General features: G+C 42.5%; 1 protein-coding gene across 1 annotated transcript; it reads right to left on the reverse strand.

Moving 5' to 3' along the window:
- Positions 1-8994: 8994 nt before the first annotated feature.
- On the reverse strand, positions 8995-10272 carry LOC100273445 (Threonine endopeptidase). Its single transcript, NM_001147882.1, has 5 exons — positions 10044-10272; positions 9812-9909; positions 9598-9705; positions 9401-9472; positions 8995-9253 (listed from the first exon to the last, which is right to left on the reverse strand). Exons 1-5 carry the CDS (start codon positions 10147-10149, stop codon positions 9185-9187), a joined length of 453 nt encoding a protein of 150 aa, NP_001141354.1. The 5' UTR covers positions 10150-10272; the 3' UTR covers positions 8995-9184.
- Between the last annotated feature and the right edge of the window lie 849 nt (positions 10273-11121).

Raw genomic sequence — 11121 nt, forward strand, 5'->3', positions numbered from 1 at the left:
ACAAGATCGTAGGTTCGAGAACCATTAAAATCGGAGTTAAAACGAAGAAGTTAGGGGTAAAACAATATGTTTAGGCACAATAAATCTAATAAATGTTGCATTTAAATGAAGCATATATTAAATTGAAATATTTAAGTTGATATTAATCACTTTAACAATTATTTATAATAAGCGTAGGTTACAACTATAAATTAGATTAACTAGATTGCCTAGCTAATTAACATTAATTAAAAAATTAATTAATTAAAACATGTGGTATTAAAACAATGTTATTACTACGTACACAAAATTAATAGGAACCTAACGCAATTTGAACAAATTAAAACAAATTATTTGATCTAGAAGATATCATAGTTTTAACAATGTAGGGTTGTACATAAATAGGTGATATGACTAGATCTGATTGGTTAGATTGTTTTTTTAAAGATGTAAAATATTTGTTTATAAATACATGACCTAACTGATGCAAACTTATCATGATAGTACATACCGTTAAATTTATGTTGTGTGACAGTCTTGCATGTTAAAAGGGCGTTTGGTGTTGGTTATCTATTAGGCGGGAAGCGTCAACCCTATTTTCCTGGAAAGACCTCTAATCTATCACTAACTTAACTTCCAATCAAGCCCTTCAATCTCGTGTTGCTGTTCGCAATCTCGGTTTTTACGATGAATCGGAGATCTAATCGACGAACCGAAAGTGTGGTGACGAAGCTCTCACCGAGTTGATCACGACGATGTTCTGTGTTGCCCCGGAAGATGAACGAATGGAGAGAAATTAAATTACTCGCCCGAGTTGTCGCTAGAGTTTGGGTGCGAGTCAAGCTTTGGCGAGATGGTCATAACGGCTTATGGCTGCGAGCTTAGCTAACGACGAGCTGTTGTGGCTTGGATGGCGGTGACACTGCTGTGAGGCTATATAGGAGATGAGTCTATGGTTGATGTTCTTATGGCTTAAGGTGTTATGGTGACATGTATTTATATAGGCTGGGAGGTGGGTGGTTACATGATAGATCTAGTCTGGTACTTATCTGTTAGAATCATATCCTATATGTTAGGAACTCTAACTTGTCTCCTTTATTCCAATAATACTATTATTAATTTGTACTAATCATATTAGACCTCAAATTTAAATAAATCTTATAATATATTTTTATTTAAATTTTAAATTAGTTTTTTGGGTACCACACACGAGTTCAAAGGAGTATTTTCTGAAATATCTTATTGTGATATCCTAATTTGTATCAACTTTATCTAAAGAACATCGTGTACAAACTAACTAAACATACATCGATATATTATATTATCAAATATTTTTAAATTGATGCTTTCTATTTTAAATTTAAAATTCAAGTGTAATTTAGAGCTAAGTTAAAATTTCTATTTCAAGCATAAATTGCAACAAACAAAAACTCAACCTGAATGCAGAACGTTTTTATTAATTAATTTATCCATTTAAGCAAATGAAATTTAGTAGGAATAATGCATGTAAGATGTTTTACAATAATAATTATTAAAGAAAATAATTCAAACACATAGCCACATTTTAGAAGTATAATAAAATAAATCTATAATTTTCACATATTTATTTAAAAGGATATAATTTCTTATGTAAAATCTATATTAAGACATAGTTTAACTTAATTCTTTTTAGAGAATAAATCTTTAACGCAAAGGATAGTTCCTAATTACTTAAAAACACATTTATTTAAATTACGAAATGAGTTTATCTAATTTATCCCGAATAGTATTTTGGAGTGTTATAGTTAGAGATTTAAACCCAATCAGGGCTTGCTCGATTCTGTCTGGATCAAAAGGGATTGGAGAAGATTAAATCTCTCCCAAGTCAAAATTGGATAGAAGGGGATTTGAACCCCCCATCTCTTTTAATCCAGACGCAACCGAACAAGACCTGAATCATGTCCAGTCCATATGGATTGAGATTAAAATGAATGGGGTCTACTAGTTTTAATCAGAATCTCTTTCCCTACCCATGACAAGAATCTCCCTTTCCATCTGTGAACTCTTTCCACACCCTATCTTTCCGATATGAGGACATGTACAATCGGTGTCTTGAGCTGCGTCTTTAAGTATATCTAAGGAGTAAATGTTAAAAAACTCAAGACACGTATCTTGACGAAGACACTGTGTCTTGACTCTATGCTCGAGACAGAGGACCAGAGGACCAGCTGATTGATCAATTTAATTTATTGAATACTTTAATTGATATAGTGGATATAGTAAGATACATGTTTTAGACATACCAATTGTATTATATTGTGTTTTAGCTGTATCTTATACAGAGTACCGTGCATCAGTGTCAGAGTTGTACATGCCTAGAAAAGGCCTTTGATCTAGAGCTACCAACATGAATACGAAGGCCCACACATTGTTCATTCATATAGTCTCCTTTTCCACTTGAAGAATAAAAGCTCCACTTCCAGTAGTCCTGAAGACGTTGGCGCGCGCAATTTCCTAGAAGGAGCAGCGTACGGGACCGTACGCCCAATCATGCGGCTGTCGAAAGGGACCGTACGCCCAATCAGATGGAGCCAAGACCCTTCGTCAAGTCCTTTCTTTAATTTCATGGTCGGTAGAAACGCACGCGTCGCATGGGCGAGCCGGCCCAGGCGTCACCGCGTCACAGCCGCGGCGGCTCCAGGCACAGGCGTCAGCGTTCACGGCTCGCGAGAGCGAATGGCGGCCGGCCGGTGTCCTCTGGGCTCTGGCCTGCCTGCCTCCACCATGACACCATGGGGATCTTTCCTTCGCTTTCTGATCCACGACACCAATAATGGAGGGGTGGTGGTCGCCGTCCAACGTCGACGGCCGCACCGCGCACTGACTCAGCTCAGCTCCAGCTCCAGCTCCACACGCAAACCCACCCAACAGGTCCCATGCAGGTAAAGGTAACCACACGATCTTCTCGGGTAGGCCACGCCACCGCGTGTAGTTCTATAGGAATATACCATGTAATAAAAAATCTGATATGGTAATTAATTTAATAAAAAGGAAGAAATAGTTTCTAAAGAAAAAACGATGTCTTCACGAATCACGAGAATCTAGAGCGAACGGCGTCGCGACATGACACCTCAGTTTCTATCCCTTGCCTTCAAATAATCCAGTGCGCTCGGGGGCACGAAGCTACGGAGTGGTGGCTGACCCCGCACAAGACCTCTAGTGGCGCCGCGGGAGTCCATCCGCATGGACACCGTTGAGCGGATCCCACTGCGAGCATGAGAGCTCCACCCATGGCCCGAGTCCCGACGCTAGCTATTGCGCCTCCATACCCGCCGCTCGGTAGCTCCTGTCGGGCCTGACGCCGCCATCCCTGCCATGGCTCAACGCACATTACCGTCGCTGTCCACTAGCCGGGTCGCACCCTGCGTTGGCTCATCGCAACACGAGGCTCATCCTCGTTGGACACCGGACGCCGTTCATGGACTCAGCACCACCTCGCCCCGGTTCTCTCGGCCCCCGCAGGATGCTTTCTTATCGCGCTCTCGTTTGTGGACGCTATCCGAAAATTAGGCAATTTCGGTACTAACTTCATCGAAATAATAACTCTCTACAATTAAAATTATGTATAAGTAGAGTTTGAACATTTATTGTTGGCTATGTTGAAATATTAGACATTTTCTAGATTAAATTCTGAATACAAATTATGACCAAATCAGAAGAACCGAAGTATAAAGTCAAATTAGATGATCCGTGAATAGACATACTGGTATAGTGGTTGACGCGGGCCGGAAGCAACAGGGTCGACGACGTCGAAGCAGCGGGACCGATAACGTCGAAGCAGCACGGTTCGACGATAAGATCACGAGCAGTCGCGTGAGGACGCTTACCAAAAACCTTATTCGCCCTTTCCCGGTGCAGTATCTTGAATGCAAAGGTTTCCGCAGACCTGCTCTCCCGAGCGCAGATGCACGTCGGCGTTCGGGATGAAGAGAACTACGATAGCGGTGCAGTTGTGAGCAGAGGCAAAAACCTAACTCATGCTGGGATGGGTTTGACACTGGCTGTCAGGGGGCCGGATTTCAGTAGACCATTCACGCGCATGTCGTGCGCCCGCGCCCGCGCCCTTCGCTCAGGCCAGGCACACGAGCGCGTGTGGTTCTCCACACTCTCTCCTCTCATCCACGACTTGGTAGTGAGTGTGACCTCCATATTTAAACTAGTTCCACTCCACTAGGACTAGCAATATGGCACTAATGTTCCACCATTCCCTAGCCATACCCATACATGGGCTTTTAATATTTTCTAGGATTTAATTGAATTTCTTAATTGGGCCTAGCCCATAAATCCAAGAGTCTCCACATTCACATATATAACCAATAGAACACGTATATTTTTATGTTTTTATTAAAAGTGTAGAAACAATAGTGATGCACGGAGATATGACTATTCGACAATACACAAGAAGGATAGTATCTGATGACATGAAGATTTATACTAGTTGATCATGTACTTAGTGCCCTACATCTAGTTAGAGGTGGTGGATCTTTTATCTCGTCTACTCAAGTTTATATGGATGCTAATACAGCCTGCGATGATGTGTCGATTGGGTGTCTCCCCTTATATAGCCTAGAGGGAGAGGGTTAATAAAAGATCCAATCAACTTACATATAGGTTTTCTAGTTTGTTACATGCAATGTACAACAAATATTGTATACTATCTCCATAGAAGTCATGTTCTTTTGTAGGTTTCTTGTTCACCATGTCTAACATGATACTTTTTTCTTGTGGGTCTCATCCTAGTCGTATTTGACACTGTATTAGTCGCGGTGGGATATTCTAGTGTCATATATCCAAATATTAACGATATATTGATGATGTGCACGCATGATCTAAACCCATGAACATGATATACTAATATTGACCATCATTATTTTAATCATAGAAATTAAAGGACATGATGCAACAGAAGCATACCTAGTGATACAACGCTAGTTGACATAACGTTTGTTAATGTAGTCGCCTCGCTTAATGACGTGCATCAAGGTAGTAGTGCTGATCACCTTCTTTTTTTAAGAATAGGCCAAACGGGAAGTTAAGTGGAAGATGCTTTTCAAAAATCTGATTGTCGATCTTCATCCAAACAGATGAACTCGTGAACAACGTCAGAGACCTGCTCTCTATTTCCGTGCTCAGAGAAATCGGGATGAGCGATGATGATAGAGCAACACAATAACAGTGTGGTAGTGTTCTTGGATTTGTGTTCTCGCTCGCGGATAAGAGAAACAATGCTCCTTTGCTATAGCAACAAAATAGGAGAAGATGGAAGAGCCAAACATACAAAAGGGATATGGGGTCATCATAGCCTCATCCGTTACGACAATCCAATTACCGGTAACTAATGACGAAAACCACTGAAACATCATGTTCACTAGCACATAATAGTCATCATAAACCACTAACATATAATGGTCATCAAACACTTAAACTCAACAAAAGTAGCAGTTGTATAAAAAATCTATGCATATTACATATATCATTAGATATAGCCTTAGAATAGTTTTATGTTTAGTTGTCGAATGAAATTAGGACAAATCGAACTAAAGCCAGCAGCCGCTGGCCGGTGCGGGCATATATTGTTATCAGATACCGTTCCATCAGCAGTTTTGTGCTTGGCCAGATAGTGTTGTTTATCTTTAGCTCGATTTTGTTAGTCGTTACATGCTCCTCCTGACTTTAATTCTTCGGGTACTCGAGTGCGCGACCATTTTCACTGGGTTATTTGGACGTTGGACGCGTGAATTATGGCGAGAGGGACCTGCACTTCAATTATGGAGGGAGAGGGAGAGGTCGACATTTGGGTGTGGCTTGGCTTTGTGTGTGTCCTCTCGCAAGACGTTGTTGGGTTCGACACGGATGCTAATGTATCCTACGATGCTATCGATTGGGTGTCTCCTCTTGTATAGCCTAGAGGGAGAGGGTTAAAAGATCCAATCGACTTATTTATAGGTTTTCTAGTTTGTTACATGGAATGTACAACACATATTGTATCATATATCCATAGAAATGGTGCTCTTTTTGTAGGTCTCTTGTTCACCATGTCTAACATGATACTCTAGTTCTTGTGGGTCTCATCATGGTCGTATTCGGCCAATCAGACTGTGTGTCCGATATATAAGCGGTGAGATATTTTGATATCATATATCCGATAAATTTAATTTAGAAAAATATAGTAACAATATATTGGTGATGTTAGATATGTGCGCGCATGATCTAAGCGCCATGAACTTAACATGATACTATTATTGATCATCATTATTTTGATAATAGAAATTAAAGGACATGATGCAGTAGAAGCATATCTACCAGTGCAAGAGCTGACACTAGTTGACATAACGTTTGTTAATGTAGTTGCCTTGCTTGTTAATGACGTGCATCAAGGTAGTAGTGTCGATCACCTTCGTTTTTGTAAGAATAGGCCAAGTCACTAGGGAGTACGGGAAGAATAACGAATGAACGATAAGTTACATGGATGATGTTTTTCAAAAATCTGATTGTTAATATTTATCCATACATATGAACTCGTGAACAACGTTTTAGAGGCCTACTCTCTCTATTTCCGTGCTCATAGAAATCGGGACGAGGATGACAGAGAGTAACACAATAGCAATGCGATGGTGTTCTCGACTTTGTGTTCTCGCTCACGGATAAGAGAAAAATGCTCCTCTTATACAACAACAAATGAAAAAAAAGATGACGAAGAGCCAAACATACAAAGGGATACTAGTCATCATAGCATCATCTGTTACGACAATTCAATTATCGGTAACTCATGACAAAAACCACTAAAGCATCATGACTCACTAGCACATAGTCATCATAAACTAGTTAACTATAGTGGTCATCAAACACTTAACATTCATCAAAATCATCAGCTATATAAAGAATCTATGCATATTGCATCTATCATTAGATACAACCTTAGAATTTTTTATTTAACCAACCATAAAAAATAGGACAAATCGAAGTAAAGCCAATAGCTCCTGGTTGGTGCGAGCATATGTTGTTGTCAGATATAGTTCCATCAATAATGTGGTGCTTGGCCAGATGGTACTTTGTATCTTCAGCTCGATTTCGTTAGTCGTTACATAATAGTCCTCCTGACTGTGATTTTTGGGGTACTCGAGTGCGTGGCCGTTTTCGCTAGGTTATTTTCGACGTTGGACGCGTGAATTATGGCGAGAGGGACCTACACTTCGGAGGTGTTTGGTTTCCAGGGATTAATTGTGAGTCCCTTCATTTTATTCTATTTTAGTAACTAAATTGCTAAATACGAAAACTAAAACTCTATTTTAGTTTCCGTATTTAGCAATTTATGAACTATAATTGAATAAAATAAATAGATTAAAAATTAGTTTCTAGAAACCAAACACCCTCTTTAATTATGGAGGGAGATGGAGAGGGAGAGGTAGAGGTCGACGTTTGAGTGTGACATGGCTTTGTGTGCGTGTCCTCTCGCAGGACGTTGTTGACCTGTTGAGTTCGACGCGGATGCTTACTGTTGTAGCTCATCACTACGGCCAGCTTCAGCTTCACCCTGGAAGACGTTGTTTATTTTTTGATAGAACAGGAGGGGCGAGCACCTACTGGAATTTTATTAAAACTAGAAAACGACAGAGTTAAAAACAGACAGGAAGATATATTACAGAAGGTTAGAGGTGGTGGTTTCTACTGCTAATGTTGAAGCCATGTAGGGATGGCCGAATCGAATCTCCCCTTAGCTCTATGAGTGACTACGAGTAATTCTTTTGTGAACTCATTTTTGCATTGCTGCACCGTTGGGTCCTTGTCCTGAAAAAGCTAGGCATTACGGCACTTCCAAATGCTCCAAGTCATGAGAATGACGATTTCCATAGAGAAGAGAACATTGAGCTGCTGTTCTAGATTTGCTGCAGCATCCACAGGGTTAGCAATTCTTGGGGGCGTCGAACCGATTGAATTCCAGCAGGCCTTCGCGAAGTTACATCTGAGGAAAAGATGATAAAGAGTTTCCTCCTTTTGCCAGATGCAGTTCTCACAAGTGTAAGACTCAAGAGTCATGTTTTTCCTCTTCAGCATATCCCTTGTATTGAGTCTGTTCTTTAACCAAAGCCAAAAAAGACCTTATGCTTTGGTTGACATTTATTTTTCCAAAACGATCTGAAAATCTGATGAACTTGAGTCTGACCCATCAAATGCCTATAAGTCTTCTTTGTAGAGAAATTTTCAGATCCCCAAATGAGTTTCCAAGCATCCTTTGCGTTGGTCACCGTGATTTGTCCCCAAGTTTCATCTAATTCAAGAAATTGTTTATAGGCCTGCACTGACAGAGGAAGCTGAAAAATCTCAATAAGGTGATCTTTTTGTTTAGCTTAGTAAGTTTGATGTTAAAGGGGAAGGAAAATAATTCGGGATATTGATGGGCCGAAATGCCCTTATTCCACATATATCCCCAGAAAAGAATAGTTCTCCCATCACCAATAATTGGGGCAGCCAGTCCCCTGAAATCTTTGCTCTTGTAGTGATCTGTCAAAAAGAAAAAGGAAATGCTTTTGTAATGGAAAATCGGTCGTCCTCTGGACCAGTTGATAATTCAGGGAGAAGTGAGACGCGATGGGGGCATGGGAGGAAGAACCATTTCTGTGCCTACATATACAGGCAACAGCAGCGAGCCAGCAGTTCGGGCTGGTAAAAGGGCAGAAGCTGAGTGGGCCGTGTTCTACTCCACGCATGCACCGGGTCGGGAAATAGCGCCAGAGCACCTGAGCAAAACTAGCCCAGCAGCCCAGCCCAACTAGAAATTTTGATTCTCCTTCCTAATTACACAACTCTTTTATTTTTTCAAATACTATTCTCTCTATACGTCCAAATAAAAATACAACTAGGAGGTCTGTGCAGATCATATCTACACCTAGATTTAGTATGAAAATATATTTTATAAATAAATTATAATATAAATGGTTGGGAAGTCGTAACTGAAGAACCGATTGAGAAATGGCTGGCAAGGCAAAATGCTGTCCTCTCTTTAATTTCGTTATGTATACAGAAGGTAAGGGTATGCATCACACAACACATGACATGGGCGACAGTAGCTGCATTGGTACGTTCCTCGGTTTGATATCTTAATTTGCAAAGAAGAAACGGCCCCTCTCGTCGTTGGTTTTCTAAAGCTTTCCACGAGAGCTAGCGCTTATTCCGCCGTTCCAGCAATCTTTTTCTTGAGGGTCTCAATGTCGTCGACCAGCTCTTTCCTGCTTTGCTGTAGTCAGGGTAAAAGAAGAAGCAGAGACGACATTATATTAATTTGTGTAAGAGATCGAGCTTCGTATTTTTGTAGCGTATGCACATTATTCTGTTGAGTGTATTACAAGTACCATCAGCGTGGATATGCCTATCTCGGTTATACCTTGAAGAGGAGGTAGCGGTAGACGAACCAGCCGGTGTAGCCGAGGCCAACGAGCTCCAGGATCTTGGGGAGCTGCGCAAGAACACCACACCACACAGCCCACAGAGGTCAGCGAACGTAAGACACCACAGTTGAGTAGTACGTCCAGGCCAGTGTTTCTCTGACGGACACACACACACAGGCACACACGGACATACCAGCGGCACGGCGTTGATGGCGCCGACGACAACGGACGTCAACCATAGCGCGACGACGGCGCCGCCGCCGTACAGGAGGACGGTGGGCTTGTCCTCAACGGCGTCCCACTATATAGGAGTCCAAATCAAGTGACAAGGCAGGCATGCATGCGTGAGCATTATATTGCCTGATAGATGGGCAGTATGTAGGCATGTGGCCGGGGCGCGTGCGTACCTTTGCCTTGAGGTCTTCGATGAGCTCGTCGCCGCCGGAGGCCGACGTGTCCTCGGAAGCGGCCCTGGCACGGTGCAGGGAGATCAGCCTCGGTGCGTCTGCAACGTCGTCGTGAATGAAAAATCGCCAACGCGGTCAGATCAGATGAGCTAGCGACGAGCGATCTGCTGCGACGTACGAAATAAACCGGCCGGCCGGCCGGCCGGGTGAGCCAGTTGTTGTTTACTCCTACCTTGGAGGCGAAGCTGGTGGTGGCACACGCTGCTGCGTCGAGGGAGGAAGGCGGCCGGCAGGCGTGCGCCGCCGAGGAGCGCCACGGAGTACGCCGTGGCCGCCATGCCGTGCCGCTACGGGTGCACCACTCTTATCGCTACGTACGGCCGGATAAAGCGCTTCTCGGCCTTTCCTTTTTGCCTGTTCGCTCGCTGCTGATGGACCAAGGTGGAATGGATATTGTGTGCACGTACACGTAGTAGGCCTCCTGATGTCTTGTGGCCCTGTTGAGTGGTGACTGCAGACGTGGGTGCTCACATGCATGCTGTGATTGGCTGCCTCCCTATCTTGAAAATCCATGTATGGCCTCTCATTCGCCGAACTGGCAGGCCCACCGATCGAGGGACCTAGTACGTACGTATATTATTGTTATTAGAGACGCGCGTTGGCAGATTAGTAGAGCAATCGAGACCGGTAAGAGATCGATATCAAAAGAAGAGCACGCACGGACTAACGGAGACGGAATTGAAAATCATCCAACTGTACGTGATAACGACATACACCGACTGCCGTGGACCTGTGCCGTCGGATCGGAGGAGCATGCGCTGCCGAATGGGGCCACGCGGCCCACGCCTTGCTCGCCCCTTGCGCTGCCGGATGGGCTTGCCACTTCCTTTCCAGCATGTGAATCTTGTTGTTGAAAACCTGCCATAGGAAGAATTTAATATTCAAAGAAACTTTGCATTTTCAGATTATTCCTACAACTCTACTTGTAATCCCTCTATTTGTCAAAATATGTATAAATACTTAGCGATAAACTACTTATGGTTCTGTAGGTTCCAAACTACACCACATCCATAGACCCTTCCTAAAGAGATATACAATGCACCTCCTCAAAAGGTTCTTTTCAACTGTTATACTTCTAAACAAAAATTGATCTCGTGAAATCAACAAACCAGTCTCTCTCCTCCCAACACTCAAAAATTGTACAACGATGTTATCGATGTCTGTTGACAGGTAATCCTGCTATCTAGGCCACTAGTAGAGTAAACATCTATGTCCATTTAGATGTGTTGCCTTGCATTGGATTGTGATGT

Source organism: Zea mays, chromosome 1 (genome assembly GCF_902167145.1).
Source record: "Zea mays cultivar B73 chromosome 1, Zm-B73-REFERENCE-NAM-5.0, whole genome shotgun sequence".
In the NCBI taxonomy this organism is placed as follows: Eukaryota; Viridiplantae; Streptophyta; class Magnoliopsida; order Poales; family Poaceae; genus Zea; species Zea mays.